At 31.5% G+C, this 27,828-nt stretch overlaps 2 protein-coding genes and 1 pseudogene across 2 annotated transcripts; all 3 read left to right on the forward strand.

Moving 5' to 3' along the window:
• The first annotated feature begins 13,009 nt into the window (after positions 1-13,009).
• Positions 13,010-13,858, forward strand: LOC112521647 (60S ribosomal protein L26-1). The gene has a single exon (XM_025130632.1). The coding sequence runs from the start codon at positions 13,081-13,083 to the stop codon at positions 13,519-13,521; it is 441 nt and encodes a 146-aa protein (XP_024986400.1). The 5' UTR covers positions 13,010-13,080; the 3' UTR covers positions 13,522-13,858.
• A 1,522-nt stretch (positions 13,859-15,380) lies between these two features.
• LOC112515557 lies at positions 15,381-16,754 on the forward strand (annotated as a pseudogene).
• Positions 16,755-25,941: 9,187 nt separating this feature from the next.
• Positions 25,942-27,378, forward strand: LOC112515652 (anthocyanidin 3-O-glucosyltransferase 2-like). Its single transcript, XM_025122592.1, has one exon. The coding sequence runs from the start codon at positions 25,942-25,944 to the stop codon at positions 27,376-27,378; it is 1,437 nt and encodes a 478-aa protein (XP_024978360.1).
• The last annotated feature ends 450 nt before the right edge of the window (positions 27,379-27,828 follow it).

The following is a 27,828-nucleotide window of genomic DNA, read 5'->3' on the forward strand; positions in this document are numbered from 1 at the left end:
TTTCTCAAAATCACATAAAGCCATATTATAACATCGACTGAGATAAAGAATAAAATGAAATATTAAAATCATGATGTATCTCGCTGCATTGCGCGAGTACGCTTCTAGTTTTATTAAATGTATTAAATATTTTAATATTATATTTAATGTTTTAAAATTAAAAATGAAAAACTTGTCGATGTAATTTTTTTTAATATTTTAATTTTTCATTTACAAAAACTTGAAGAACATGTCTTTTAAAAGGGAAAAACATGTTTAAGATACAGTTATACAAAATAAGGTTATAAAAATTTTTGTTTGGAAATGTTTTATCGTTTAAACAATAAAAATTTAGAAGTCTTAAAACATTTATGTTTGCTTTAAAAGGAACTAGAAGGGTACTCATGCAATGCATCGAGACACATCTTGATTTTAATGTTTCGTTTTCTTTTTTATCTATGTCGATGAAATACGTTTTATGTGGTTTTGAGAAAGTGATGGATGTTTTTATTTTTTAATAGAATAAAATTTTGAAAAAAATATATCAATATTAGTATCAAATTAACTATTTAAAAGTTATTGTTTTGAGTAATTTCTATAATTCAAAATTTTTATTATTATTTAATTTAACGTAATGAAATAATTTAATTTAGGTTTGATAATATAATTTTAAATATAATCATTAAGTATTATGTTAGAACTCAATGATTATCCTAATTATATTTAAGATTTTTTTATATTTAAAATGAGATATTTATCCTGTATTTGATTATATTTATCTGCAGTTAGTTATACGAATTTAAACATGAACCTTTAATAAGTTATACTTACGCAAAACTTGCTTATAATCTTAAATTTTAAGTAATATGCATCAATAAGCAGTACTTCATGTATAAAAGATAATTTTTAAAAGTTTTTGTCAAATGTTTTATAATATAATATAGATAAATGAGAGAAAAACTAATGACACCCCTATACCTATGTAATCATTTCTTTTTTTCTTTTTGTGTTTTTGTGTTTTTATTTTAATTTTGTTTTAGTTATATTGTTTAATTATAAATATATTACTAATACAAACATTATTTATCAAATGTTGTTCTTATGGATAAATTGGTTATTTTACTTATTCTGTTATGTCCAGTTTTTTGTCTTATCAAAAGCTGTAAAACTATTATGTCATGTCATATTTTGTCTTATTATATATTTTCATATCTAGACGCTAAATACAGCTTTAAAAATCCAATTTTCATTTCAGAACACACTGGGCAATAAAATTACATTCTATTTTTTGCTCTCCTATCTCAACTACACAGCCCTTAATCATACATGATAACATTGTAACTTTAGATATGTATAGGTTAATGATGATTCATACAATAAATCGAAAATTGTGTGAATTTTAGCATTTGCTAATTTTTTAATGTTTCATTGTGTTTATTTATTTATTTACTTTAATTCTTTCATTTACAATGTTTTCATAAATGCTTATTAAAATTATTTTATTCTTTGGAATAAATGATGAGTTGGTATATATTATATTTACTAAATTTTATTTTCAAGTGAAATATATTATGTTTATAAAGATTGATTATATTAACAATAATAAATATTTTAACATGTACCTAATTTTATCAATGAGAAAGTCAACATTTAATTTATTTATATGATGGTAATTTTTTTGAATATCTCACTTTTTATAATAAACAAAATCTTCGCGATAATTTAAATAATATATTTTAATATTTAATGACATGATTTTACATACCGATAAAGTAGTCTTTGGGGTTGTTTGTTTACCTATTGATGGTTCAGTTAAGTGTTAATCTCTGAATCATTAAGAGGTGAATCTTGTTTGACAGAAAAAAAAGTCTGCCTCTTAATGGTTATAAAATTATCTGAATGATTTTGTATCATGAGTCTCATTTAACCATTCAGCTACCTAATTTAATAGTAAACAATTACCAAACAATTAAATTTCATTTTATACTATATCATGAGAACATCTTAATCATTCTGACCACTTAATCATTATGCACCAAACCATTCAGCTACTGCCAAACAGCCCATTTGTTTCGTGAGTTTTGTTAGTGAGATAATTGAATGACAAATTAATATGGTTTTGTTTTATTTTATATAGGAGTGATTATATAATTGGTCCTCGTGAATACTTTTTTTTTCTTCGTCCCTTAAAATTATAAAGTATACTGGTGATTCAAAAAATTGTGGTTCAGTGTAATAACCAGATCCTGGTTATTACCCAAGGTATTTAATACGTGATTATTTGATTTAATAATTACGTGACAGCATGATAATTTGATACGTGTTGGTATGAGAATTCATGAATTTAAAATATATATATATATATATATTTGATGCATAAATGAGCTATGCATGATGTATATGGATATATATTATATGCATGTATGTGAATGCATATTGTGGATAAGGGGGAGGGAGGAAGGGCGGTTTAGCCGACCTTTCCTGTTTTGGAAAATATAAATAGGGGTTTTACCCTTCATTTTGGTTTTCTGCCATTATTGAGAAGAAAATTGAGAGGTTTTTGAGAGAAGTATTGACCGGTTTATTTCAAGAGGTATTTTCAAGTGCTGATTTCAAAGGTTGATTACAAGTGTTTTGGTGTCAAAAGYTTTATAAAGGTGAGTGGTTCTWAATCCTTTTACATAAAAAGYTTTCTACTGATTTTGAATTCATATTTCGTATCATTAGTTTCCTTTGAATAGAAACCTTGTTAAAATTGCCTAAGTGCTTATCCGGACAAAGCTTGACCGGATATAAGGGTGTAAACCGGACAAGCCTTGTACGGGGTATTGTCCGGATTGTTTTAAACCGGCTAAGCCTTAAGCGGTTTAGTGACCGGATTGTCTTAAACCGGACATGCCTTGAAAGGTTTAGTAAGCGGATAGTTTTAAACCGGACAAACCTTGAGCGGTTTGTTGACCGGAGTTAGTCAAACCGGTTAAGAGATAAGCGGTTTAGTCTTAAACCGGACGAGTCTTGAATGGATTGATGAGCGGTTTAGTCTTAAACCGGGTAAGTCTTGAACGGACTATTGACCGGATTTGTTATCCGCTCAATATGATTTATTATTCTAAGTGTTAAACCGTTTAATGAGTATTTGAGGTGTTGACCGGATTAGATGTCCGGACAAAGTAGACTTTTAGTCTTAGTGTTGTAAACCGGATGGTTGTTGACCGGATTAGTTGACCGGATTTGTAAACCGGGTGGTTATTGACCGGACTTGTTGTCCGGATATTTTTGTTGAAAATTTTATAAGTTTTTAAATATTTATTTTATTTATTTATGATTTACAAAAATGGTTATTTTATATCTTTTAAAATAAATGAAATATTCCTACCAAACGTGGTGACGTAAGTCTGTTTTGGTATGGAATGAGTTTTTGATAAATGTTTCTACCAAGCGTGGTGACGTAAGTCTGTTTTGGTATTGGAACGGGATTTTGGGAAATGTTTCTACCAAGCGTGGTGACGTAAGTCTGTTTTGGTATTGGAACGGGATTTTGGGAAATGTTTCTACCAAGAATGGTGACTTAGGTCTGTTTTGGTATGAAACCATATTTTTAAACCTTCCTACCAAGCGTGGTGACGTAAGTCTGTTTTGGTATGGAAGTGAGTTTTAAAAGGTAGTTCCCCAGACGTGGTGACTTATGTCTGTTCTGGTTTGGAACTGGGGATGAGTACTTTCAGACGTGGTGACTTATATCTGTTCTGATAAGTAGCTCTGTTAAATTGGAGAAATAAGGGTGGCATATCAAGGAGAGGTGTACTTGGAACAAGGGTGGCATTGTCATATGGGGATGTTATTATTATAACTCTTATTATTATTACTAAAGTGGATTTAATAACTTTGAATCATCATTTCTTTGTGACCTGAATTAGAGATATTATTCCTATTTAGAAGTAATAATTTAGATGTTATTGAGAAGGGRAAAATGGTTTGTCATATCGGGCAAGTTTTGCCTTAAATCTTTCCTGTTAAAGGAATGGTATTTTCATTCAAAAGTTTTGATACTGGGAAAGATTTCTGTTTAGAAATATTTTAAAGAAGTGAGATTTTTTTTTGATATACTTCTTTATATATGATATTGGGAACTGCATTAATTGTTATATTGCAGTATATTTCTAAAGCCAAAATTACATTATTTTGGTGTTCATCACCCTGCATTTGCAAATAAGAGATTTACTCACTAGACCCGTATGGTCTAACCCTCATTTTCTGTTTTAAATTATGCAATGCATGAATAGCTGGGTCCGGGGATATTAAAGTGAAAGGGAAAATGTGATTATTTTCCTAATCTGTTTCCTGCTTTTGAAGATACATGTTGTAATTCATGTAGTAGTACATGATTCGTTTTGGAATTTTTATATGTAGATTTTGTACATATAGCAATCCATGTAGTAGTGGGACCTTTTTGATGTAATTCATGTTTCTATGTAATGAAATATGTGTTCTATGCAAATGTAGAGTATGGGCTGTTACATTCAGAGTCCCCCGATTGGTCCCTCTCGCTAATGCCAGCCATTAAATGAGGCCCCGTTAAGTCCATTGTGTTCCCCTAATGTCTTTTTACACCATTATTTAGTCAAATTTTTATTGTACATGTTTTCAATGTGCTTTATACAAATGTGTAGAGTTAAGGAGAAAAGAATAAACATATATTAAAACCCTGCTTCATCACCGCCCATTCCCATTCTCCGATCCCCTCCGGTTATCTTCTCCGAGCATTTTTCCGCCCATCAAGAAAATACAGATCACTCACACAAACCCTTTGTTGAAGAACAAACAACATCTGAAATGAATTAATTTATACAGTGTCATTACAAATTTGTTATACATAACTTATGTTTGCTCAAAAACACAAATCTCTATAACTATTATTATAATTCAAAACCCCATAAATCATCCTACTTGAAGGGAAGCAAATCGATGAAGATGAAGATGGACCGTCCTTGAATTAAGCAGGTCGATTCATTTTATGTTGCTTTGTTTATGGGATCCATCGTCCCTATACCTTCAACTTCAAGGGGGTTCATTAGATGAAGACAATCATGACCAATGAGGGTTACTGGGAGATGTGTTCAAGGGATCCACCGTCCATGTACCAAATGAGGACATGAATCGCACCGACATGATCGAACATCTTGCAGATCCTCACTCTTTCTATAAAACAGATCTACAGGTGATTTCACCAAAAAGCGGGGGTTTCATCGTATAGGTTTGGGTGATTTCACTGGAGAAATGGATTCGGAATCACCGGAGCTATGAGTAAACAAAAAGGCGTTGGTGATTTAATATAAGAGGGGGGTTGGAGTGTTGTTCATAGGGAAGGGTGATTTCATGGACTGGTGGTGCGATTGAAAATGGTGATCGGAAATTGGAGACTATGAAGGAGTCTGGTGATTGGGCAAAGTGCAAGGGAGGAGAAGGAACGGTGGTTGTTGGGTGTTGCTGCGATGTTGAAGTCATGAACAGTAAGAGATAACAGATGCATGAGGGAGAAAGGGGGGGGGGGGGACCCTAGAATTTCTCATTAGAAATTGGGGGTTGATATTGCCACCCCCTGCTGTAACTTTCTACCCCTCTGCACATGTTCCCTCTCACACTCTCACATGTCACTCTCCTTACACACTCACACCCTACACAATCTCACCCCCTCACATGCACCCATAGGAGGGGGTGGGGTTAGAAAAACCCTAGAAATAATGTTAAAAAGACTAAATTGCCCATCGCATGAGGAGCATTATGGACTTTAATGGGGCCTCTTTTAAGGTTTTAGTGGGAGGGACCAGTTTGGGGGTTTCTGACCAAACCAACCTGTAAAATAAATAATTTTCAATTTTAACCCTAAAATTAATTTATTTAACCAAATAATCATTTATTACCCTGTTAGCACCGTTAAATATATACATGGACTAAAATACAATATAATTAAGACAATCATTGAGTTCTAACAGAATATTTAATTATTATTTTCATAAAAAAAAATTATTATTAAACTAAAAATAAATTATTTTGTCATTAAATCTAAATTAAATTATAATAAAAAATTGAATTAAAAAAGTTACACAAAACACGAGAACTATTAAATAATTAATTTGATACTAACATCGATTTATTTTTTTTCAAACTTTTATGCTATCTTTAAATTTACATTTTATTCAAAAATAAAAACATTATCGCTTTCTCAAAACTACATAAAAACGTATTATATCGATAGAGATAAAGAATAAAAACTAACCATTAAAATCGAAATTTATCTCGTTACGTTGCATGAATGTCCTTCTAGTACATAAAAAAGATATGAACGATTTCCACGTTTTTTTAGAATTCATGGTCAAACCCGGTTGGATGTGAATATGGTCCATACAAATAACGCAAAACCATATTTTTTATAAATTAAAAGACAAATTACATAAAAAAAATGATTATATTATTGTATTTTTTAAAGTTTGAAAATGAGATCTGAACTTTGATAAATATAGAAATTATCCACGTAGTTCTCATTTTGCTCTTAAATTATTAGAGTGAACTTTGATAAATATAGAAATCATCCACGTAATTTTCATTTTGCTCTTAAATTATTAGAGTTTACTCATTTTTTTAGCATAGTGACATACTTTCAAGTTATTCTTTATCGGAGAATTAGGCATTGTTTGACAAAAATAAATTGGCCTATAAGCCGACTTATTTTTTGAGTACACATTTGAATGTAAGTAAGCTACCTTATTGAAACGCTACTTGAAGTAGTGTTTTAGTAGTGTATTGTCATTTTTTTTCCGATTATAACCCTCTTTTATATTAATTATTATTTATTGTTGTTAGTTATAAATATTACTAATATTAATAAATGTTAATTAATACAAATTGAAATTAATTTTAATTATACGTTATACATTAATATTACTTATTAATTATTTACAATAATTACTAATCATATTATTATCATTTAATTATTATTTAATATATTTAGTTATTAAGACGCATATATAACAATTTTAACAATATTTATGTAACATAAAAAATATAGTTATACTTATTTTGTTTCATAGCTACTAAAAATGTATTAAATAATTTGAATAAAATATTTAATGTAATTGTTAAATAAATTTTTTGTTAAGTTATTAATTAATTAGGACATGTGAGGTAGACCATTTTTGTTTTTATTCATACATATACTATATTATAAAGCATTTATGATAAACTATTAAAAACTATTTTTTATGCATTAAGTATCGCTTATTAATGCATATTACTTAAAATTCAAAATTACAAGTTGATTAAACATAAGTACTACTTATTAAAACTTCATATTTGAATTCGTAACTAACTGCAGATAAACATAATAAAATACAGGATAAACACCTCACTTTAAATATAAAAAATTTAAAATATAATTAGGATAATTATTTAGTTTTTATAAAATATTTAATTATTATAAAACAGTTAAACCTAGATTAAATTGCAATAAAAATTTTGAACTAAAAATTCTCTTTAATAGCCTGTTGTAGCAGCGGAACCGGGAAAATACCTATTTTCCATTTCCATTCAAGAGTTCTTATGTGTTTCCAGAGACGAGGAAGGGCGTAGTAAGCGACGAAATGTTTCGGGGAGACGAATAACCCTTCCTAGAAATATTTTTTTCCTTCATTTATCCGTTCTATTTCGCGTTTACTACACAATCTTGTTTTTTTTAACATGAAGAAATAAAAAAATGTTATATTATTAAACCTAATTTAACTTATAATAATAAAAATTGAACTAAAATAAAGTATAAAAATGTGAACTTTTTTTTTAATCTTATACTAATATTGATATAAATTTTTACGAGTTCTTTAAATTTATATTTATTCAAACATAAAAACGTTTTCTCAAAACCATACAAAATTGTCTAATAAAATCACGGAGATAAATAATACAACGAAATATATCTCGATTCATTGCGCGAGTATGCTTCTAGTTACATATAATGGTTATTTGAAATCATAAATAATAGATTTTTTCTAAATTTTGTTTTAATAAATTCAAATATTATAATATATAATAATTAATTTAAAATTCTTTTAGTCAGTATATTATATTTTTTAAAGAAATTTTGTCATCTTATTTATATTAGTTAATATACTATGTTGTTAGATATTTGTTTCAATTATATTTTAAAATATTATAATTGATTAACTTTTAAAGTTGTCTTTTTTAGTCATTTTACATTTTTACCAGCTAGTTTTTGTTAAAATGATTTGGTTATCAGCTAGCTTACTAGCCATCAGTTGCTTATCTACTAGTGTGCCAAACATAGCATTATATTTTGAAAAAAATATATTTGTTATAACAATAGGTAACATTTTGATTTGAACTAAGAGCACATAACACACGTTACTCGATATTCATGTTATATCATTTCCACATATAATGTCCATGTACAATTTATTACTGACGTGACTTTTTTATTACATGATTGTAATTTCAAGATTCCCTTATTATAGTATCGTGCCATCGTCTCCTCTAATTGTAGAATTGTACTTCTAACTTTTTATTAAGACAATGTAAATTAAATCAAATCGGTTTCAAAAAAATTAGGGAAACTTATTAAAATAACTATTTTCAAGCTCGGTTTCACCTCCTAGCCATTTTCTCCCCAAGTTTACCAAAATAGTCATAAGTCCACAAAACTCATGCCACAATGGGAAAATTAATTGAAATAGTAATTTTTACCATTTGATTTCACTTCTTAGCCACTTCCTTACAAGGTTTATTAAAATAGCCCTAGGAATTTTAAAATCTTTTTGCAAACATGAGTAAAAATTGTAATTTTTTTTTGCAAATAAGGCTAGAAAGGGTACAAAAAGTTGTCCCTTAGTTGGGTCCACAAGCTAAAAGACAACTTTTTTCTTACACTTTCTAACCTTGTCTGAAAAAAAAAAAAAAGTTACGTTTTTCACCCAAGTATGCAAAAAAAATTAAAAAAACGGACATGTGGCTATTTTGGTAAACCTTGTAAATAAATGACTAAAAAGTGAAACCAAACGGTAAAAATGACTATTTCAATTAATTGCCCCATAAATTAAATATGTTTACCACAAAGTATCATTACACCTTTTTACATATAAAAAACATCTACAAAAGATCATTTGTCAATTTTTAATCCCAAAAACCAAACAAGTGGAACAATTTAAAAGAATAAAACTCACCTTAATCACATTCGTCTGGTCACAACAATATTTAATCAAGTTAAATCGTTTTATCATAGCAACTACTTTCTTCATCTTTGTCAACACTATTCTTTCGTAAGTTGTTTGAGATTATAAATCCTTCATTAGGCCGAGCTTTGGTCGCAACTCCATTTGAGATGTAATTGCAGCGGCGCGGCCCTAAGTTAGAATTCACTTAGCATACAAGTTTCTATTTAAATTATAGCAGAAATTAGGATACTGATGTGTATGATTTACTATATGTATATAAAAAAATATCAGCATTCTTGTATAGAAATATACTATGACTTGGGGTCATTTATCAAATGCTTATCTGGTAAGCATTTACTAGCTAAAGTCACTGCCTCCTTACTTAATTTGTCGGTAACATTTTTGACTATCAAAATTGACTGTTGGTACACACCTTTTACCCGTAACCGCTTACCAGGTAAAAGACTTATCACTCAATCACTGAGTAAGACTCTTGTCTAGCTGTCTCATGGTCCCTGTGTCGCCTCTACCATGTAAGATTATCAACCTTCCCAAATTCATATGACAAAGTAAGTAACATCCAATAAATGTTTGTCCGGTAAATATTTGGTAAACAACCCCTTAAATTAGAAAAATAACACGATTACCAGCAAAACTTTAGACCTTAGAGCATCCCTAAATGGTAAAATGTGATTGGTCCACGGATCGGTCCAATAAATTGAGCATCATTAGGAGTAAATGGTCTTTCCCTGATGGAAAGAGGAAAAGTTCCTCTACAAGGACCTTCTCCTTCTCTGACTTTTGGAGTCAAATATTTGGTAGTTTGCTTTGACTCGTTGATATATTGAGTCGAGCTCGAGTTCGAGCTGAACCTATTCAAATCAAATGTTGACCAAATTTTATCCGAATCGATCTCGAATAGCTTACAAGTTATCTTGTATCTTTTACACTCCTAACCTTAACCATAGCATAGACACTCACCATTAATACTTGGTACTTCCTCTATAAAAAAAATCTATAATAAAAAGTTGTGTTTTGTGGTTTTTCTTTCCATAGACCACTAGTCACAAAATTAGGAACGAATGCGTAGAATATGAACCACCGGGAAATGGGAGCTGATTAAAAAAAAGTTTTTTTTAGCTATGACATGTAAGTAAAGCTTAAGGGGCCGTTTACCTGAACACTTATTTGATAAATGTTTGTTGGTAAAATTCAATGTTATTGCTTTACTTAAAAAGTGGTTATAAAATCTTTACGACCATTTATAAAACGGTTATGAAATTCCGCATTCACAAATTTTACTATCATTTATATTGGTAAAAATAAGCAATTTAAAAAAATCTATTCAAACGGAGTTACGAGAGTCAAAACTTAAGGCATCCAAAGTTTGCTACGAAATAAAAGTTACAAAATGTTCACGACCATTTACAGGATGGTTATGACCATCTAAAAAATGTTTACGAATTTTGTAACCATTTCATAAATGATTGTAACATTTTTTCTGAAAGTGTCACAGACTATGCATAAAATAATTCCGAAAAATTGTGACTGCAACAAATCAATCACGGTAAATTTATTGGCCATAATTGTTGTATACGCTTGGAATTGAACTTTAGACAGATCAGATATTCCACCACATTCCTCAAGACCTCAACCACTACCCCACAGCCCTTATGGTTGATTGTAACCATCTTCTTTAGTAATATTAGGCTAGAGAGCTAAACTATTAACTCAAACTCAATTAGAGGATATTTTTTAAGTCGTTTATTTTTTAAATCTTCATGCTCGTTAAATTTCGTAATATAAATTCCCTTATGGTATATGGAGTTTTAACCATCTCCGACCTTCATCTCAGTGGTATCTCATGGATGAGAAGAGAAGTTAGTTTGTAGGTAATTGCTAATTAGTATCAAATATTAAAACCGTACTATGTGTCTAACCAAATATTTTGTGTTATTAACTTGTATGTTTAATCCAGTAAGTTCACTGAAAACAACATTTCCATATCCTTATGTTTGAAATTGGAATATAACCATTAACGATAGGTGTCTGATTGGTTTGAACTTGAGTTTCAAATATCAAAAGTACCTATAGGTTTCAGGTTCAAATCCAAGAAGGAATAAAAATCCCTTGTGGTCACAGAGTTTCAAATACGGTGACTCCGGGCTGCCTGCAAACCAGATGGTCACTCTGGATTAGTCAGCTCGCATAGCGGGTTGATTTATAAATTTTAATGTATAGTTAATTACGTTTTTTCGTCCTTGTGATTTGTTTAAAATAGCTATTTTTACTCATGATGTCGAGAAATTGCAATTTTCATTTATGTGGTTTGTAATTTATTGTTATTTTCGTTCTTATTATTTACAATTTATGAATTTATTGTTGTTTTGGTCTATGTGGTTTACAATTATTTATTATTTTAACCTCTTGTACTTAAAGGTTGGAATTTAATCAAGAGACGAGAATAACAATAAATTGCAAACCATAGGGACGGAAATCACAAATTTTTAAACCACATGAATGAAAATGGAAATTCATTAACAAACCATAGGGACGAAAATCATAATTCACTCTTTCATATATTTGATTGGGCAAATTGCATGAAAAAGTAACGTACTTTAACTTGATTCCTATTTTGGGTAACGTACTTTCAAAACTTTCATTTTGGTACCTATTGATAGAGCAAATTGCATGAAAAAGTAACGTACTTTAACTTGATTCCTATTTTGGGTAACGTACTTTCAAAACTTCTATTTTGATACCTAAGATGTAAAATTTTAAAACATTTAAGTACCTGGGTAACCCGGTGAAGACTAATTTTAGACTAAAAAAAGACTAATTTTAGATTTAAAAAAATCCACATCACTGACCACGTCAGCAAATAATACTGAGTTGGATACCACATCACTAGCCACATTAGCATGATAATCGGTTAATACTTCAACCAGTTACCYGGKTASTTAAATRTTTAAAACTTTACATCTTAGGTACCAAAATGAAAGTTTTGAAAGTACGTTACCCAAAATAGGAATCAAGTTAAAGTACGTTACTTTTTCATGCAATTTGCCCTATTTGATTCTTATGTGCCATTTACCAAACATTTATATACAAAGTCAATACACCTACTTACCTTATCGGGTAACATTCTCGGTAATAAAAATGAATTGTTGTTAAGCGTTTTTAACTCGATAAGTTTTAACCGGGTAAAAGTATTCTTCGTCACTTAGCGGATAAAATTTTTGGTCCTTACAATACTCATTAGATAAGATAAGTAACACCTCATAAATACTTACCCCAATAAACATTTGATAAACAACCCTTTAATCTCCTATCATTTTTAATTTAGGGGGTGTTTGAGATTACTTATAAAAATAACTTATTGACTTATTCCAGTGTGACACCGGTAATAAACACTTTTGAGTGTTGGATAAACAACTTATACCGATGCCAAACCGACAATAAGAAGTTTTTAAAGAAGTTAAACCTTTTTGACTTATAATAAGTTGATAAGTGCTTTTTGTAGAAAATCATAAGTTGTTTCAAATAAGCAATCCCAAACACCCCCTTATTGTTTTTATTTTTAACAAAAAAAATTTATCATCAATTCAAAATTGATATTAGGAAAAGGAACAATCTCTCATTGTCTTATTGAAAAAACTTGGGCCAGATCAAAGAAAAGAAAATTAAATGGGCCAAACGACTTTATCCAAGTCAGCCCATTTCTTTTGGATACCATTTGTGTGTGTGTTTTCCAGCCCCCCCATGATAAATCTGCAAAAACCCTAAACAGTTTTTCGGTTCACTGCCGTCGTTTCACTCATCGATCGGGAGAGAGAGAGAGAGAGAGAGAGAGAGAGAGAGGGAGTCACGCAGAGCAGCGGAGATGAAGTACAATCCTAATGTTAGTAGCTCCCGCCGGAAGAACAGGAAGGCACACTTCTCCGCGCCGTCGAGCGTTCGTCGCGTCCTGATGAGTGCACCTCTCTCCGGCGAGCTTCGCTCCAAGTACAATGCCAGGTCCATGCCTGTCCGCAAGGATGACGAGGTCCAGATCGTTCGAGGCACCTACAAAGGTCGTGAGGGAAAGGTTGTGCAGGTGTACCGTCGTAAGTGGGTGATTCACATCGAGCGCATCACTCGTGAGAAGGTCAATGGAACGACTGTCAATGTCGGAATCAATCCGTCCAAGTGTGTGATCACGAAGCTCCGTCTCGATAAGGACCGGAAGTCGCTGCTTGAACGTAAGGCGAAGGGACGTGCTGTGGCGGATAAGGATAAAGGGACTAAGTTCACGGCCGAGGACATCATGCAGAACATTGATTGATTTAGTCTCATTCTATGTCTTTTATGGTTAGTGTTCTCGATTTCTCTATCAATTATCGTACTGCTTTTGGGCTCAATTTTGGTTACAGCTTAATTTCAGATTTGATTGAGGATTTGCATATTCAACCTTTTGATTTCTGAGATTGGATTTTGGCAAAGTTTGTTTTTGGTTACATTTGAATCACGATATTGGTTTAAGTAAATTTATCGTCAATTTTCTTTTACGCCTTGTTATTTTTGGTTCATTACTTAGGCGTAGTACGATTTGTGTAAGGGCGTGAAAGCAATCAGGATATCTGTAACATTTGTATGAAAAATTTGTATATAATCTTTGGAGATATGTGGTATTTGATAGATAGCCAACTACTTAAATTAAAAGACCAGAAACTAAGAAGATAACAATTAGGGACCTAATTTTGCTGTCTTTTTTCTTATTCAATCGATAGATATTCTATATAAATCCCTCCGACCTGTCGCACCTCATACTATTAGAAGTTTATTCAACCCGGAGGAACTTCCATGACATTCTCTTCAAATTTGACTTCATCATCGATTTCTTGTTCTGTGTTTGTTAAATTCACTAGAACGATTGATCCTTGGCAAGGTTTTGAATTTTTATATTCCTTCTGCACCTATCTTGATCTTCATCAACATCATTGTGATCATCTCTTTTGTGGATGCTAGACTTGGTTATTTGCCCAAGGGATTTATCTCCTTTCTTCACACATTGCATGAGAAGCCATTTGCACCCATTTCTCATCATAAGGATCTTTGGAAGCATGTCAAACCCATATGCTGTTTCTACTTGATTCTCATACCTCTGCATCTGGGTTTATCCCACAACTAATAAGCTTTAAAGTACATATATCACAAGTGTAATATATGAATGCAAGAACCAATGTAAAATGCAGAAGCAGAAGAACTGATATTATCATAGTACTAAACTTCAATTTACAAGCATAGCAAGTGAGGTACAAATAAAATCACCAAAATCTGGCCCTTTTACACTTGGTGTACTAGGATGTTGTAATTTGTGATACTCACATTGGCTGCTAGCCTGCTAGTAAGCATGACCTCATATGTGCTACAAGTTCGTGATTTAACACAAGGTTGTAAGCGTCTTCAAGAAGCTGCCTTGCTTTTCTTGGTACATCAGAAGCAACCGAGGCGCAAGCTAATTTTTTTCCCCACTTTTTTCCCATGTTTATACATGAACTAATGTGTATATTCATATAAATTCATGATGAACTATTTATACATTATACACGAATTGATTCGTATATTCATGTATATGTAATAAAAACTTTGTACCATTTTCTTCCATTGATCTTTACTATAATCACACAATAAAAGTTATATTTTAATCGTTTCTAATTTGAATCTATTCTTATAAAACTTGCCTTTAATTTCTTTCAACTGATAACATATTTTCACTAATAACACGTTTATATATGTAAATTTGTATAAATAAAATCCGAGTAAATTACACTTTAGGCTGTTGTGGTTGCCAACTACTAGCGTCTCTTTCCTAAGCTTCATTTAATACATAGGTGGTACGGGTGGGTACCACATTGATAGGTCTCAATCAGAGCTAACAGAAACCTAGTGTTCTACTTGGGGTGATAACTAAACCACACGTTTCCATTACTTCTACTTGACTAGTTCCTAAAGCTAATACAGTTACCTGTCTTGTAACACTTTGATTGAAAACAACATGGCTGATTACAAAACCCGACTTGAACAACTCAAAACATTTAATTTATCATAAATTTATAAGTTATTTTTTATACAAATAATAGTATAGACATAGATGAGACATGCAAATCTTCAAATTATCATCATATATTCATATGACTGGCTATGCAGAAGGAGAAAGTAGAGCTATTTTTCATCCCATCTCCACTTATGAGACATGTTGGTCAGCTTGTTCAGCTAGCCAACCTCATGGCCACTCGATTTCATCATCTCACCATTAACGTACTTGTCATGCACCTCCCTAATGATCCCATGGCACCAATTACACACACTTCTTTTTTTCTTCTTCTGAAACTAATGATGACAACAGTCGAATCAAATTCATCCAATTCCCTCCTATGGATCTTGATTCTTTTCCAGATTGCTCAAATGCCGGTATCCTGGCTGATGTTGTCATTGAGCGTCATAAGCCCATCGTGAGGGAACTTATAGCTTCGTGGTTCAATAGACTCTCTGCATTGGTTATTGACATGTTTTGTACATCAATGATTGATGTTGGCAAGGAATTTGGTGTCCCTTCCTACATTATTTTCCCTAATGCAGCTGTTCTTGGCATTATGTTTTATTTTCTGACCCTCCAAGATGAACAAGGCCAGGAGACATCTGAATTGTCAAACTCAGGGACTCCATTAATCATCCCGAGCTATGCTAAACCAGTTCCTCCTGCTGTCTTTCCCTATGTGTTTCTGGACAAGAATTCTTGGTCCAAAAGGTTTGGTCGTTACACCCGGAAATATATAGAAGTCAAGGGTATAATCATAAACACGTTTCTAGAGTTAGAGCCTCATGCGCTTCTTTCCTATGACGATGAAATACCTCCTGTTTACACGGTGGGCCCAATGCTAAAACCTGAAAAACCAACTCCAAACAATGAGCTACTGCAGTGGTTGTATGGTCAACCAAAGTCATCGGTCTTGCTCCTATGCTTTGGATCCAGGGGGTGGTTTGAGCTGGATCAAGTGAAAGAAATAGCAATTGGATACAGGTTCATATGGTCCCTGCGCCGACCTYCATCTGAAGACCAAAAAGGGTTCCCAGGGGAGTACACAGACTACAATGAAATCCTACCGGATGGGTTCCTCCAGCGTTACCACCTTGCCCCTCGCAGACCGCGTTGGTGGCTCGTTGCAGTTGGGGGATTCATTTCCCATTGTGGGTGGAACATACTGGAGAGTCTCTGGAACGGAGTTCCAATTGCCAGTTTGCCACATGGCCAATATACAATGAGCAACAGTTGAATGCACATCAATTTGTTAAAGAACTGGGTTAGTGGAGATCTCGTTGGATTATAACCAATATAACAAGAATCAGAGTTTGGTGTCAGCTGGAGATATCGAGAAGGGAATAAGGGAGGTGATGGATGGCAGAAGTAAGGTTCGTGCAAAGGTGGCAGAAATGAAAACGAAGAGTCGAATGGCAGTGGAAGAAGGGGGTTCATCATTTGCAAGTTTGAGACAACTTGTTGACGATTTCATGTAACCAGCTTTTGAAGACAAAAATATGCAGGACATCCAGATAGCCCTCTTAACCAAATTGCATCGTTTATAAATAAAACGTAACATTTACTATATGGAAATTATTTGAGTAACACGGTTGAAAATCCGGAAAGGGAAATAGTCTCCGTAACCAATTTGCTTCTTTCAAGTCATTGGTTACAGCCATGTACTCAACTTTGGTTGTGAATAACACAACCCTTGATTGTGGAAGTTCCTTCTGATTGATGGCACATCCTCTGTGTAAACCCATATCCCGTGTATTAGTATCATGACATACATTAGAGATCCCGCGGGTTAGAATACGCACTCATACCATATAAGCAATGTCGACTTGAGCCGAAAGACTTAAAATGGATGTCTGTTTTAAAGTGTGCTGCAAATGGAGTATCAGTAGGTTTCACCCATTCTAGTTGAACTGAAAAGAATTGTCTCTATACATCTCTTTTGGCCATAATACAAAATTTCCACCTTTCTATCTCTAATGATCTCCATAACAATAATTCTATTAGTAGGCTCCAAATATTTCGTATCAAGTTCTGCATTATGTTGGTCAACAACTTCAAAACTTTTCTCACACTCCTACCTTACACATGTTTGTTAGCAGCTTAATGACTTTAATCGGACTCACGACTTATTCAACCAGCTACACATGATAGTTTGCTAGTGGCTTAATCGTAAGCTTAATGTATAAAGTCAAGTTTTTTCTTATACATGCTTATTCCATCCATTAAAAATCCCCCAAACAAAAACTTATGGCCTCCAAATTATAGATCCCTCTAACTTGTCTTTTTCGTAAGACAATTAAGTTAACCATTATAGACCTAATTTTGCTTTCTTTTTCTTATTCACTGAACCAATATTTTATATAAATCCCTCCAACTTATCGCACCCCGTAATATTATAACTTTATGAGGAACTTCCATGACATTCTCTTTAATTTTGACTTCATCATTGATTTCTTATTTGTTTTTGTTAAAGTCAATAGAACGATTGATCCTTCGTGTTTTGAATTTCCATGTTCCTTATTCTCTTATCAAGATCTTCATCAACACCATTGTGATTATTACTTTTGTGAATGCTAGATTTAGGTACTGTTTGTTAGCAGTTTAATGAGAGTCAGCTTATTCGGTTAGCTATACATGACTTATTTTGGACTTTGGGAAGTGGTTTAATGATATAGAAAAATTACTTATTCAGTAAGCTTTTAAGGGGAACTTTATGTAAAAAGTCAAGTTTTTTTTTCTTCCAAAATCGTTCCTCCTAATTAAAAACTCGTTCTTTTCATCCATCCATGAAAAAAAAATCTTTTCAATCTATATAAACAAATTAATTCACATAGACAACTTTATACATACATGACTTAATAGAAATCAAAGGAACAACTTCTTAGTTACTTGCTCATGGGATTTACTCTTTTTTAGCACGCTGTCGAGAAACCATTTGCACCCATTTCTCATTATGAGGATCTTCGGAAGCATGTCAAACCCATATGCTGTTTCTATTTGATTCTCATCTCTCTACATGTGGGTTTATGTTTATCCCACAACTAATAAGCTTGAATAAACTAATTAGTTCTCATTTGATTAGGTCTCTCTCTCTATATATATATCACAAGTGAAATATATGAATGCTAAAGAAACTGATATTATCATAATACTAAACTTTAACAATACAAGCTTAACAAGTGAGGTACAAATAAAATCACCGAAATCCTTGCCCTTTTACTCTTGGCGTACCAGGATGTAATCTGCGATACTCAAATTTGCTGCTAATAAGCACAAGCTCATATGTGTTGCAAGTTGGTGATTTGACACGAGAAGTTGTCTTGCTCGTTTTGGTACATCAAAACTATCAAATCCCGATTTAATATATATATATATATATATATATATATATATTCCCAATTTTTTTCTCCAGGTCTATACATAAACTAATGTGTATATTTTATTAAAATTCATAAACTATGCATATATTATACGATAAGTGATACATATATTCATGTCTATGTTATACCATTTTCTTCCATTATCAACTTTTTGGTGCACAAGTATTGTATTTTGTGTCATGGTGAAACTTGGGTGTCTATGCTCTCTCATATTCGATATTGACATAAATGATTGGTTTATGAATTTTTATGAATATTTAAGGTTACTTAATGGATTTTAAAGAGGAGGGTTCAAATAACAAGTCTACAAATTTAATCAAATAAAATTTCAAAAAAATTTAGTCCAATTTCATTGTTAATTTGTATATAATTTATTTTTATTAGTAATTGTTAATCATGAGTTATTAGGGGTAGAGTTTGTTAATTAATGTTTAATTGTTAATTTAGGGTTAAGATTTATTGGTTGATGTATAATTGTTAATTTAAATGATCTTTATTGAACCATTTGAAAGAAATTTTTTTTTATCAAGTGTCACCCTAATCAAAGAGATAAATAAGACGAAACTATTTAAGTAGAAGACATTGTTAACCATGAATATATTCTGTAACTTTTGTATAATTAAATCACTAACAAAAAATTAATTAACTTTTTGAAAAAGACAAATTGTATAAAAATGTAACCTACTTTGTATTCATTCATATTTTGGGTAACATACTTTCAAAACTTTCATTTTGCTATCTAAAATAATTTTTTTATCATTTAAATACTTAGTTTGACTCTTAACCAATTACCATGATGACATTGTTGGAGTAGCATATACCTCAATGTTATTTGGTGATATGGATTTTGATATGGATCTTATTATATAAACTAAAAATAAAATTTATATTTTATTTTATTTCTCTTTAATTTCTATTAAATAATTTTAAAACTATTTTATAACTATATATACACGCTGATACACACAAACACCATGAAGGATATGACCATGCCTTTCCGGTCACTATCCCCGACAATCTCTCCGACCACCATTCTCGGCCACAGTACGTCTCCGACCATCGTCTCCAACCTCTAACTCCACCTCCACCATTGAGAGCTTCCAACAGTACATCAGCCTCTATCTCAGCCCATTGTCTACGATCATCCTCTCCTGTCACCATTTCTAGACCATCTTCCGCCTCTAACTCCACCCCCATCATCGTGAGCTTCTGAAGTTCATAACTCTTGCATCCATCGTTTTGCTGATCTGATAACATCGAGTGACCCTGTCATACAAACCCATCAGTAAGGGATGACGGTCGGAGGTGGAGATGATAGCCGGAGACAGTGGCCGGCGGGGTATGTTGTGGTCTTAGTGTCTTGTCACACTTGGGTTGCTCATAGTTCTAACCCAATCTCTTCTCATCCATGAGACACCATTGAGATGAAGGTCGGAGATGGTTACCGTAGACGAAAGACGGAGACGATTACCGGAGATGTACCTGGAAAGAAATGGTTGTTGCACCGGAGATGGACATGGTACCTAGAAGTGGAAAAGATGGTTGCTTGGAAATGATTACTTTGTTTTCTGAAACAAAATTTTAATTGTTTAATAGAAATTTAAATAAAAATACATTTTATAATTATTTTATATAATAAGATCCATATCAATAGCCACCTTATCGAATAATATTGAGTCGTATGTTCGTCACCGATCACATCAGCATGATAACCGGTTAATGGTTAAACCGATTATCCGGGTACTAAAATGTTTTAAAATTTCATCATAGGTACCAAATGAAAGTGGTGAAAGTATATTATCTAAAATAGAAATGAAATAAAGTAATTTACATTTTTATGCAATTTGTCTTTTTTAAAAAAAATAAAAATTTAACTACATCTTTTTTAAATAAAAGTTAGATTACTCAATTTTATTTAAATTAAATTATCTTAAATATAATTAATATTTTATTTAGAGAAATCATAAAAAAAATAGAATTTCATTATCTTTATAGTTAAATACACATTTGGTCGAGGTTTACATAAATCAACGAGTAACATACCTAAAAAGAATTATTAAAGAAAGACGTTCCTATACTTTTATTTCTATAACAAATATAGTCCTTCATCTAACCCCTTTAGTTAAATTCTCGTTAGTGAGAGGCAACTTTGTCTATTCACCATTCTCTTTTCTCAACTTTTAATTTTCAAAAACATATTTGGTCCCTTAAACTACTTTTTATTTTGTAACATATTTGGTCTCTCAAACTAATTTACATTATTATAAAAAATTTGGTATTTCGAACTACTTATTTTTATAACATATTTGGTCTCTTTCTTAACTTTTATTTTTGGGATTTGGTCCCTCCATTTAATTAATAAAATTTAACGGCACAAATATATTTTTTCTACAAATATAATTAAATAAATTTTAAAGCTTAGATTTCGCCATGAAATATTTGATCTTTTCAAAAACATTATTTCAATGAAATCCTTTATCTAAAATAAAACATAATTTTGATAAAAATATTAGTTGAAAATTTAAAAAAACTATAAAACTAAATAGCCAATAATATACTAAATAATAAGACATAAAAGTATACGTTTAAGTAATATAATAAAATAATTGATATAAATTTTTTTACTATAGTCACATAACATATAAAAATATAACTAAAACTATTATATACATAAAAAATGGTTATAATTAAAAAACTAATAGTATTTAACCAATTAGTGTTAAATTATAATATTTTTATATATTTATTACTTATAATTATAATTAAAAATTATATTTTATATGAATCAAAGAATTTCATGGAAGTAATTTTTTTAAAAAGAAAAAATATTTCATGGCAAAATCTAAATTTCAAATTTTATTTAATTATTTTGTTAATTATATTTAGAAAATATGTATTTGTGCCGTCAAATTTTATTGATAAAATGAAGGGGGTAAATCCTAAAGTTGTAAATTGAGGAAGGGATCAAATCTGTTATAAAAATAAAAAATAATTTGAGAGATCAAATATGTTATAATAATGTAAATTAGTTTGAGGGATCAAATATGTTACAAAACGAAAAGTAGTTTGAAGAATCATGTATGTGATTGAAAATTAATGATAAAAATACCCCCTCACTAGTAGAAACTTAACTAAAGAAGTTAGAGAAAGGACCATATTTACTATAAAAATAAAACTATAGGTACGTCTCTCGTTAATAATTCTTTTCAAGGACCTTAATTGTTAATTTATGTAAACCACATGGACCAAATTTGTATTTAACTTTTATCTTTAAATTAGGGGTTGTTAAACATACCCTATAGTACTACCCCATCCTACCATATAGGCTGCCTAACACACCAATTCATGAAGTCAACATTAATCAAGTTTAAGTTTTAAATTATATTTTCTTCTCTTATAATTAGTTTTTAAATTTATTTTACATCTTTTTTTTTTTTACACATTTCTTGATTATCATATTAGAATATATTAACTAAAATACGTTAAAGAATATGTTTATTTTGTAACAAATTACAACAATATAATCTTCTTGTCAATACATTTAAAATGACTTAGATATTAAATATTTTTGGATTTAATTATAATATTATATATAAAATATTATGAAATTGTTTTTAATACTTATATTTTATACATTTATAGTTATTTATTTAATTTCTTTAGTATTATTAACTTTTTCATTTTTATCCTATTAACATTTATATGGGTCGGTGAGAATAAACAAGGATTTCTATCACGTATAATATAATTTAGAGTAAATTATGTGTTTTGTCTTATGGTTTATAAATTGTTAAAAATTACGATTTTAGTCCTTGTGGTATAGATAATTGGTTTTCGTTCCTATAATTTGTATATCATTGTTATTTTCGTTCTTATGATTTATAATTTGTTATTGTTTCAGTCTTTGTGGTTTAAATTTTTTTTTTTTTTTTTACCATTTTGGTCTCTTATACTTAAAAAGGTAAGAATTAGTTTAGGGACAAAAATAGCAATAAATTACTAACTAAAAGGATGAAAACTGTAATTTTTAAACCACAAGAATGAAAATCACAGTTTCTAATAAACCATAGGGACTAAAAATGTAATTTACTCTAATTTATATATGACAATGGGTTGACAAGGATTCGATCCCAAACTATTCAGATGGAGTAAATAATTGTAAAAATCCCTCCATAAACCGTGTTTGCATTTTCATTGCATACCACTTTCCCTTGCATATAAAATTCAGTTCCTCCGTAAAAAAAAAAAATTGTTATTTGTGCCTCCACTTATTAAAAAAAATCAAAATAAATTCCTACTAACAACATTAAATTATATGCCCCCCCCCTCCCCTCCCCTCCCCTCCCTTTCTCTCTTATTTTTTTAATTAATGGATAATAATAATTATTAATTTATAGTAATTTATTTTATAATTTTACAAATTTTAACCATATGTATATAGTCGTATAGTTTGTCCTTATAAAAATAGAAAAAAAAACTTTAAAAATTCATATGCAAATTCTTAATTTTTATTGTATCTATATTTTCATAGAATATATCATTAATTCTTTTGCAACTTTAAAAATTCAGAAAATAATCCATAAAAAAGGAAGTGAAATTTGTATTTTAATTCACAAGTAACAATTTCAACATTTTCTCTTTACGATTTCGAACTTGTTGATGACTAGTTGGAAAAAGGATTTTCAATATCGACCCACCAATTCAGGAACCATATAGGCATAGTTGTCCAAACGAGTCAACATTTGTGGAGTATGATATTTTGGCGAACAATGAACAAATGAGACATAGTTCATTATTAATTAATTAAAACGTTAACAATACAGTTATAAAAATTAAAAATAATTTTATAGTTATTTGAATTAATATAGAAATAGTTAGTTTGCAACATTTATTTTAAAACATAACTTTAGAAAAATAAAATTATAAAACATAAATTTTTGAAAAACAATTAATAAAAAAATATTTATTAATTAACTTTTGACTTAGATAATAGAAGATAGTACACTTTACCAATAAGGTAGCGTTTGGTACGCAGACTAGACGGGACAGAACGGGATGGGACAAGACTAATTGTCTGTCGTATGTTTGGTACGACTAGGACATAACATGACAAAACTGTTAAAATGACCATATTATCCCTAAATGTTGTTCAATGTTATTTTAAATAATTGTTACATTGGGCTACCCATAATAATCATCCAAATAACGAACAAAAGCTAAAAGTACAAACATGCTTCAACATGCCGAATTTTTTTTTTAATCAAAAGTTAAATAAGAAATTATTGAGAAGTTAAATCAGAATTAAGCAATTTAAGTCACAAAGTTAAAATCCTTTACAATTTCAAGAAGATTGAATTGGCATTTTGGCAGCGTCATTGACTAACAAGAATAACTGATTATTCAACCAAAAAAACTTCAGGAAATACAAGAAGAAAAGTCCAAAATAAAAGGGTAACATAGTCATTTTATATTTAGTCCCATGTTGTTCCACCTTTTTTGGTGAAACAAAAATTATCAAGTTTTATCCCATGAAATTTAAAAATAGTCTCATCTTGTCCTATGCATTTTCTGTCTATGGCATGCCAAACATGAAACTATTTTTTTTTTGTTGCGTCCCGTCTCATGTCGTTTACATACCAAACGCACCCTAAAGAAGGATAGTTATGTCTCACCAAAAAGCTGAATAGTGATGCTTTAACCTTCATTTAATACTTAGATGGTACGGGTGGGTACCACTTCGGTGGAAAAAAGTCTATACTACTAAAATATGACACCTCATTAATTCACAGTAATTAATTTATGGATTATTTACTAAATATTTATTAGATAAACACTTACTAAGTTATATTAGTTTATCGAATAAATATGGTAATGTCTAATAATCTTATTCAGTAAGAGCAAGACAAGGATCAACAATCTTACATAACAAGTGAGGACGACGACTTTTATCATGGTAAGCGCTTTCAGGACAAATTATTGCATATTCTTTTTTATGAACTAAAATCTTGTCCATTATGTAGTTGATAATGTTGAATTTTACCAATATACATTTATCATATAAGTGTTTGGTAATTGACCCCTAACTGATTATCTCTCAATTAACCCCCGCTTTCTTCCTCTTAAATTTACGATAAAACTCTTTTATATCTCTCTTTTATTTTTAATTCATGACATTTATAACAACAATAAATAATTAAGTTTAATATTATTTGATCGGATTATCATTTTTCATTTTTTTATCTTTTTCTTCAATGTTTTTTTTTGCAAATCATATTTAATTAATTTTACATTTTTTCTTCACAATTATCTCTTAAATGATTTATTTATCTTCTCTCACGCAGTCCCAATGATTTGTAAATTACCATTAAATTACGAAAATTAGATTGTAATTGATTAACATTAAAATATCATTAATAAAAAAAATATGAAGTTAATTAAAACTATTTTTTCTAATTCAATTATTATTTCAGGATCACCTAGATTTGTCAATTATTATTCGGACTATAAATAAAAGATAATGTTAATTTTTTTTTATTAACCTGGATTTCCAACCCGTTTTGTGAGCCGATTAATCCCAGGGTAACCACTTGATTTGCAGGTAGCCCGGAGTCATCGCATTTGAACCTTCATGGCCACAAGAGAATTTTTATTTCTTCTTGAATTTGAATATGTGATCTCCTGACAATTTTGATCTTTGGAGCCAAGCTAAAAAAAGATAATATTAATTGCTGTAGAGGGAGAGAGAGAGAGAAGAGAAAAAGAGCAGTTGTACTTGGGGTGAGTAGTGACCACACATTTTCTTTTAATTCATGCGTCCACCTCGTTATCTCTTACCACCTTTTAGGGTTATCTATTAACACGTTAAATATTGATTTTTGAGACTCAAAGTTCACTTGTGTTTGGGGTTTGATTTACGATTACCAGAGAACCCATCTTGATAATTTCTTTCAAATTTAAAAGTGGTTATTTAATTCTAGATTTATTATCGGTGCAATATGTATATGAAAATATATAAAAGAAAGTTTCCTAGAAACAAGTGGCATCCCCTAGAGATAGACGCTAAAGATAGTGGCACAAAACGACGACTTGTAACTAATCACACTTTGATTGAACAACTCAAACTTTTAAATTAATTCTAAATTATTTTAGAAAATATAAACATCTCGAAACGTATGGAACATGATCACATGTTTACAGATAGCTACAACAAGACCAAGGAGAAAGACCATTGCCATTATATCTATAAATAAGCCCATATATTATCATATCATATATTAATATAACCATGGCTAACCATAAGGAGAGAGTAGTAGAGCTATTTTTCATCCCATCTCCACTTATGGGACATGTTGGTCAGCTTGTTCAGCTGGCCAACCTCATGGCCACTCGGTTCCATCATCTCACCATTAACGTACTTGTCATGCACCTCCCTAATGATCCCATTGGCACCAATTACACACACTCCCTTATTGCTTCTTCTTCTGAACCTGATAATGATCACAATCAGATCAAATTCATCCAATTTCCTTCAATGGATCTTGACTCTTTTCCAGAATACCCAAATGCCGGTGTCCTGGCTGATGCTGTCATCGAGCGTCATAAGCCCATCGTTAGGGAACTTATTGCTTCGTGCTTCAGTAGGTCCGATCGACTCTCTGCATTGGTCGTTGACATGTTTTGTACCTCAATGATCGATGTTGGCAAAGAATTTGGAGTCCCTTCCTACATATTCTTCCCTCCGAGTGCAGCTGTTCTTGGGATTATGTTTTATTTTCAGACACTCGAAGATGAACAAGGTCAGGAGATATCTGAATTGGCAAACGCTGAGACTCCGTTAATCATCCCGAGCTATGCTAAACCAGTTCCTCCTACTGTCTTGCCCTATGTGTTTCTGGACAAGGATTCTTGGTCAAAAAGGTTTGGTCGTTACGCCCGGAAATATAGAGAAGCCAAGGGCATAATCATAAACACGTTTCTAGAGTTAGAGCCTCATGCCCTCCATTCCTACGACGATAAAACACCTCCTGTCTACACGGTGGGTCCGATGCTAAAACCCGAAAAACCTATTCCAAACAATGAGCTACTGCAGTGGTTGGATGGTCAACCAAACTCATCGGTTTTGCTTCTATGCTTTGGATCCAGGGGGTGGTTCGAGCTGCAGGACCAAGTGAAAGAAATAGCAACTGCTATAGAAAGGAGCGGATACAGGTTCATATGGTCCTTGCGCCGACCTCCGTCTGAGAACCAAAAAGGGTTCCCAGGGGAGCACACAGACTACAATGAAGTCCTACCGGATGGGTTCCTGGACCGTACATCCGGAAAGGGTAAAGTGGTTGGGTGGCTCCCGCAGACCGCGGTGCTGGCTCATGTGGCAGTAGGCGGGTTCGTGTCCCACTGTGGGTGGAACTCCATATTGGAAAGTCTCTGGTACGGTGTTCCAATTGCCACATGGCCAATATACAACGAGCAATCGTTGAATGCACATCAATTGGTGAAAGAAGTGGGGTTGGCAGTGGAGATCTCGTTGGATTATAACCAATTTAACAAGAATCAGAGATTGGTGTCAGCTGAAGAGATTGAGAAGGGAATAAGGGAGGTGATGGATAGCAGAAGTGAGGTTCGTGCAAAGGTGGCAGAAATGAAAACAAAGAGTCGAATGGCAGTGGAAGAAGGGGGTTCATCATTTGCAAGTCTGAGACAACTTGTTGACGATTTCATGTAACTGCCAACATCGTGATAGTCCTCTTAACCAAGTTGCGTGGTTTATAAAAATAAATCGTAACAATTACAAATATGAAAATAAAACAATTAAATATTGTTGGCGAATTATTTCATTTTCTTTTAACCAAACATATACACCCTTCAATATAAAATAAAACATAAATATTGAAGTAAAAAAACCCTAAGAAAATGCCAATCTTTCCTTCAATATAGGAGAAGTGTGTGTTTTTACATTTTCGATTTCATAGTGGGTCTTAAGACGGAGATTGTTAATATTTGTGTTGAACAAAAGAAGGTGATGAACGTTTGAGAAATAAGGTGATGGTGCAAGGAAGCAGACGAGAGAGATTGAGATAGAGAGAGAACTGGAGTTGCAGGTTCAACCTCTGTCGCCAAAGAATAAAAGAGGGTGGCCGGAAGGAAGGGAGGGCCGTCCCTGGGAGAGGGCGAT

This window comes from Cynara cardunculus (assembly GCF_001531365.2).
Source record: "Cynara cardunculus var. scolymus isolate 2C chromosome LG 1, CcrdV1, whole genome shotgun sequence".
Taxonomy (NCBI): Eukaryota; Viridiplantae; Streptophyta; class Magnoliopsida; order Asterales; family Asteraceae; genus Cynara; species Cynara cardunculus.

What these genes read in the sequence shown, in the direction of transcription:
- LOC112521647 (XM_025130632.1), top strand. Translation starts at nt 13,081, where the DNA reads ATGAAGTACAATCCTAATGTTAGTAGCTCCCGCCGGAAGAACAGGAAG.
- LOC112515652 (XM_025122592.1), top strand. Translation starts at nt 25,942, where the DNA reads ATGGCTAACCATAAGGAGAGAGTAGTAGAGCTATTTTTCATCCCATCT.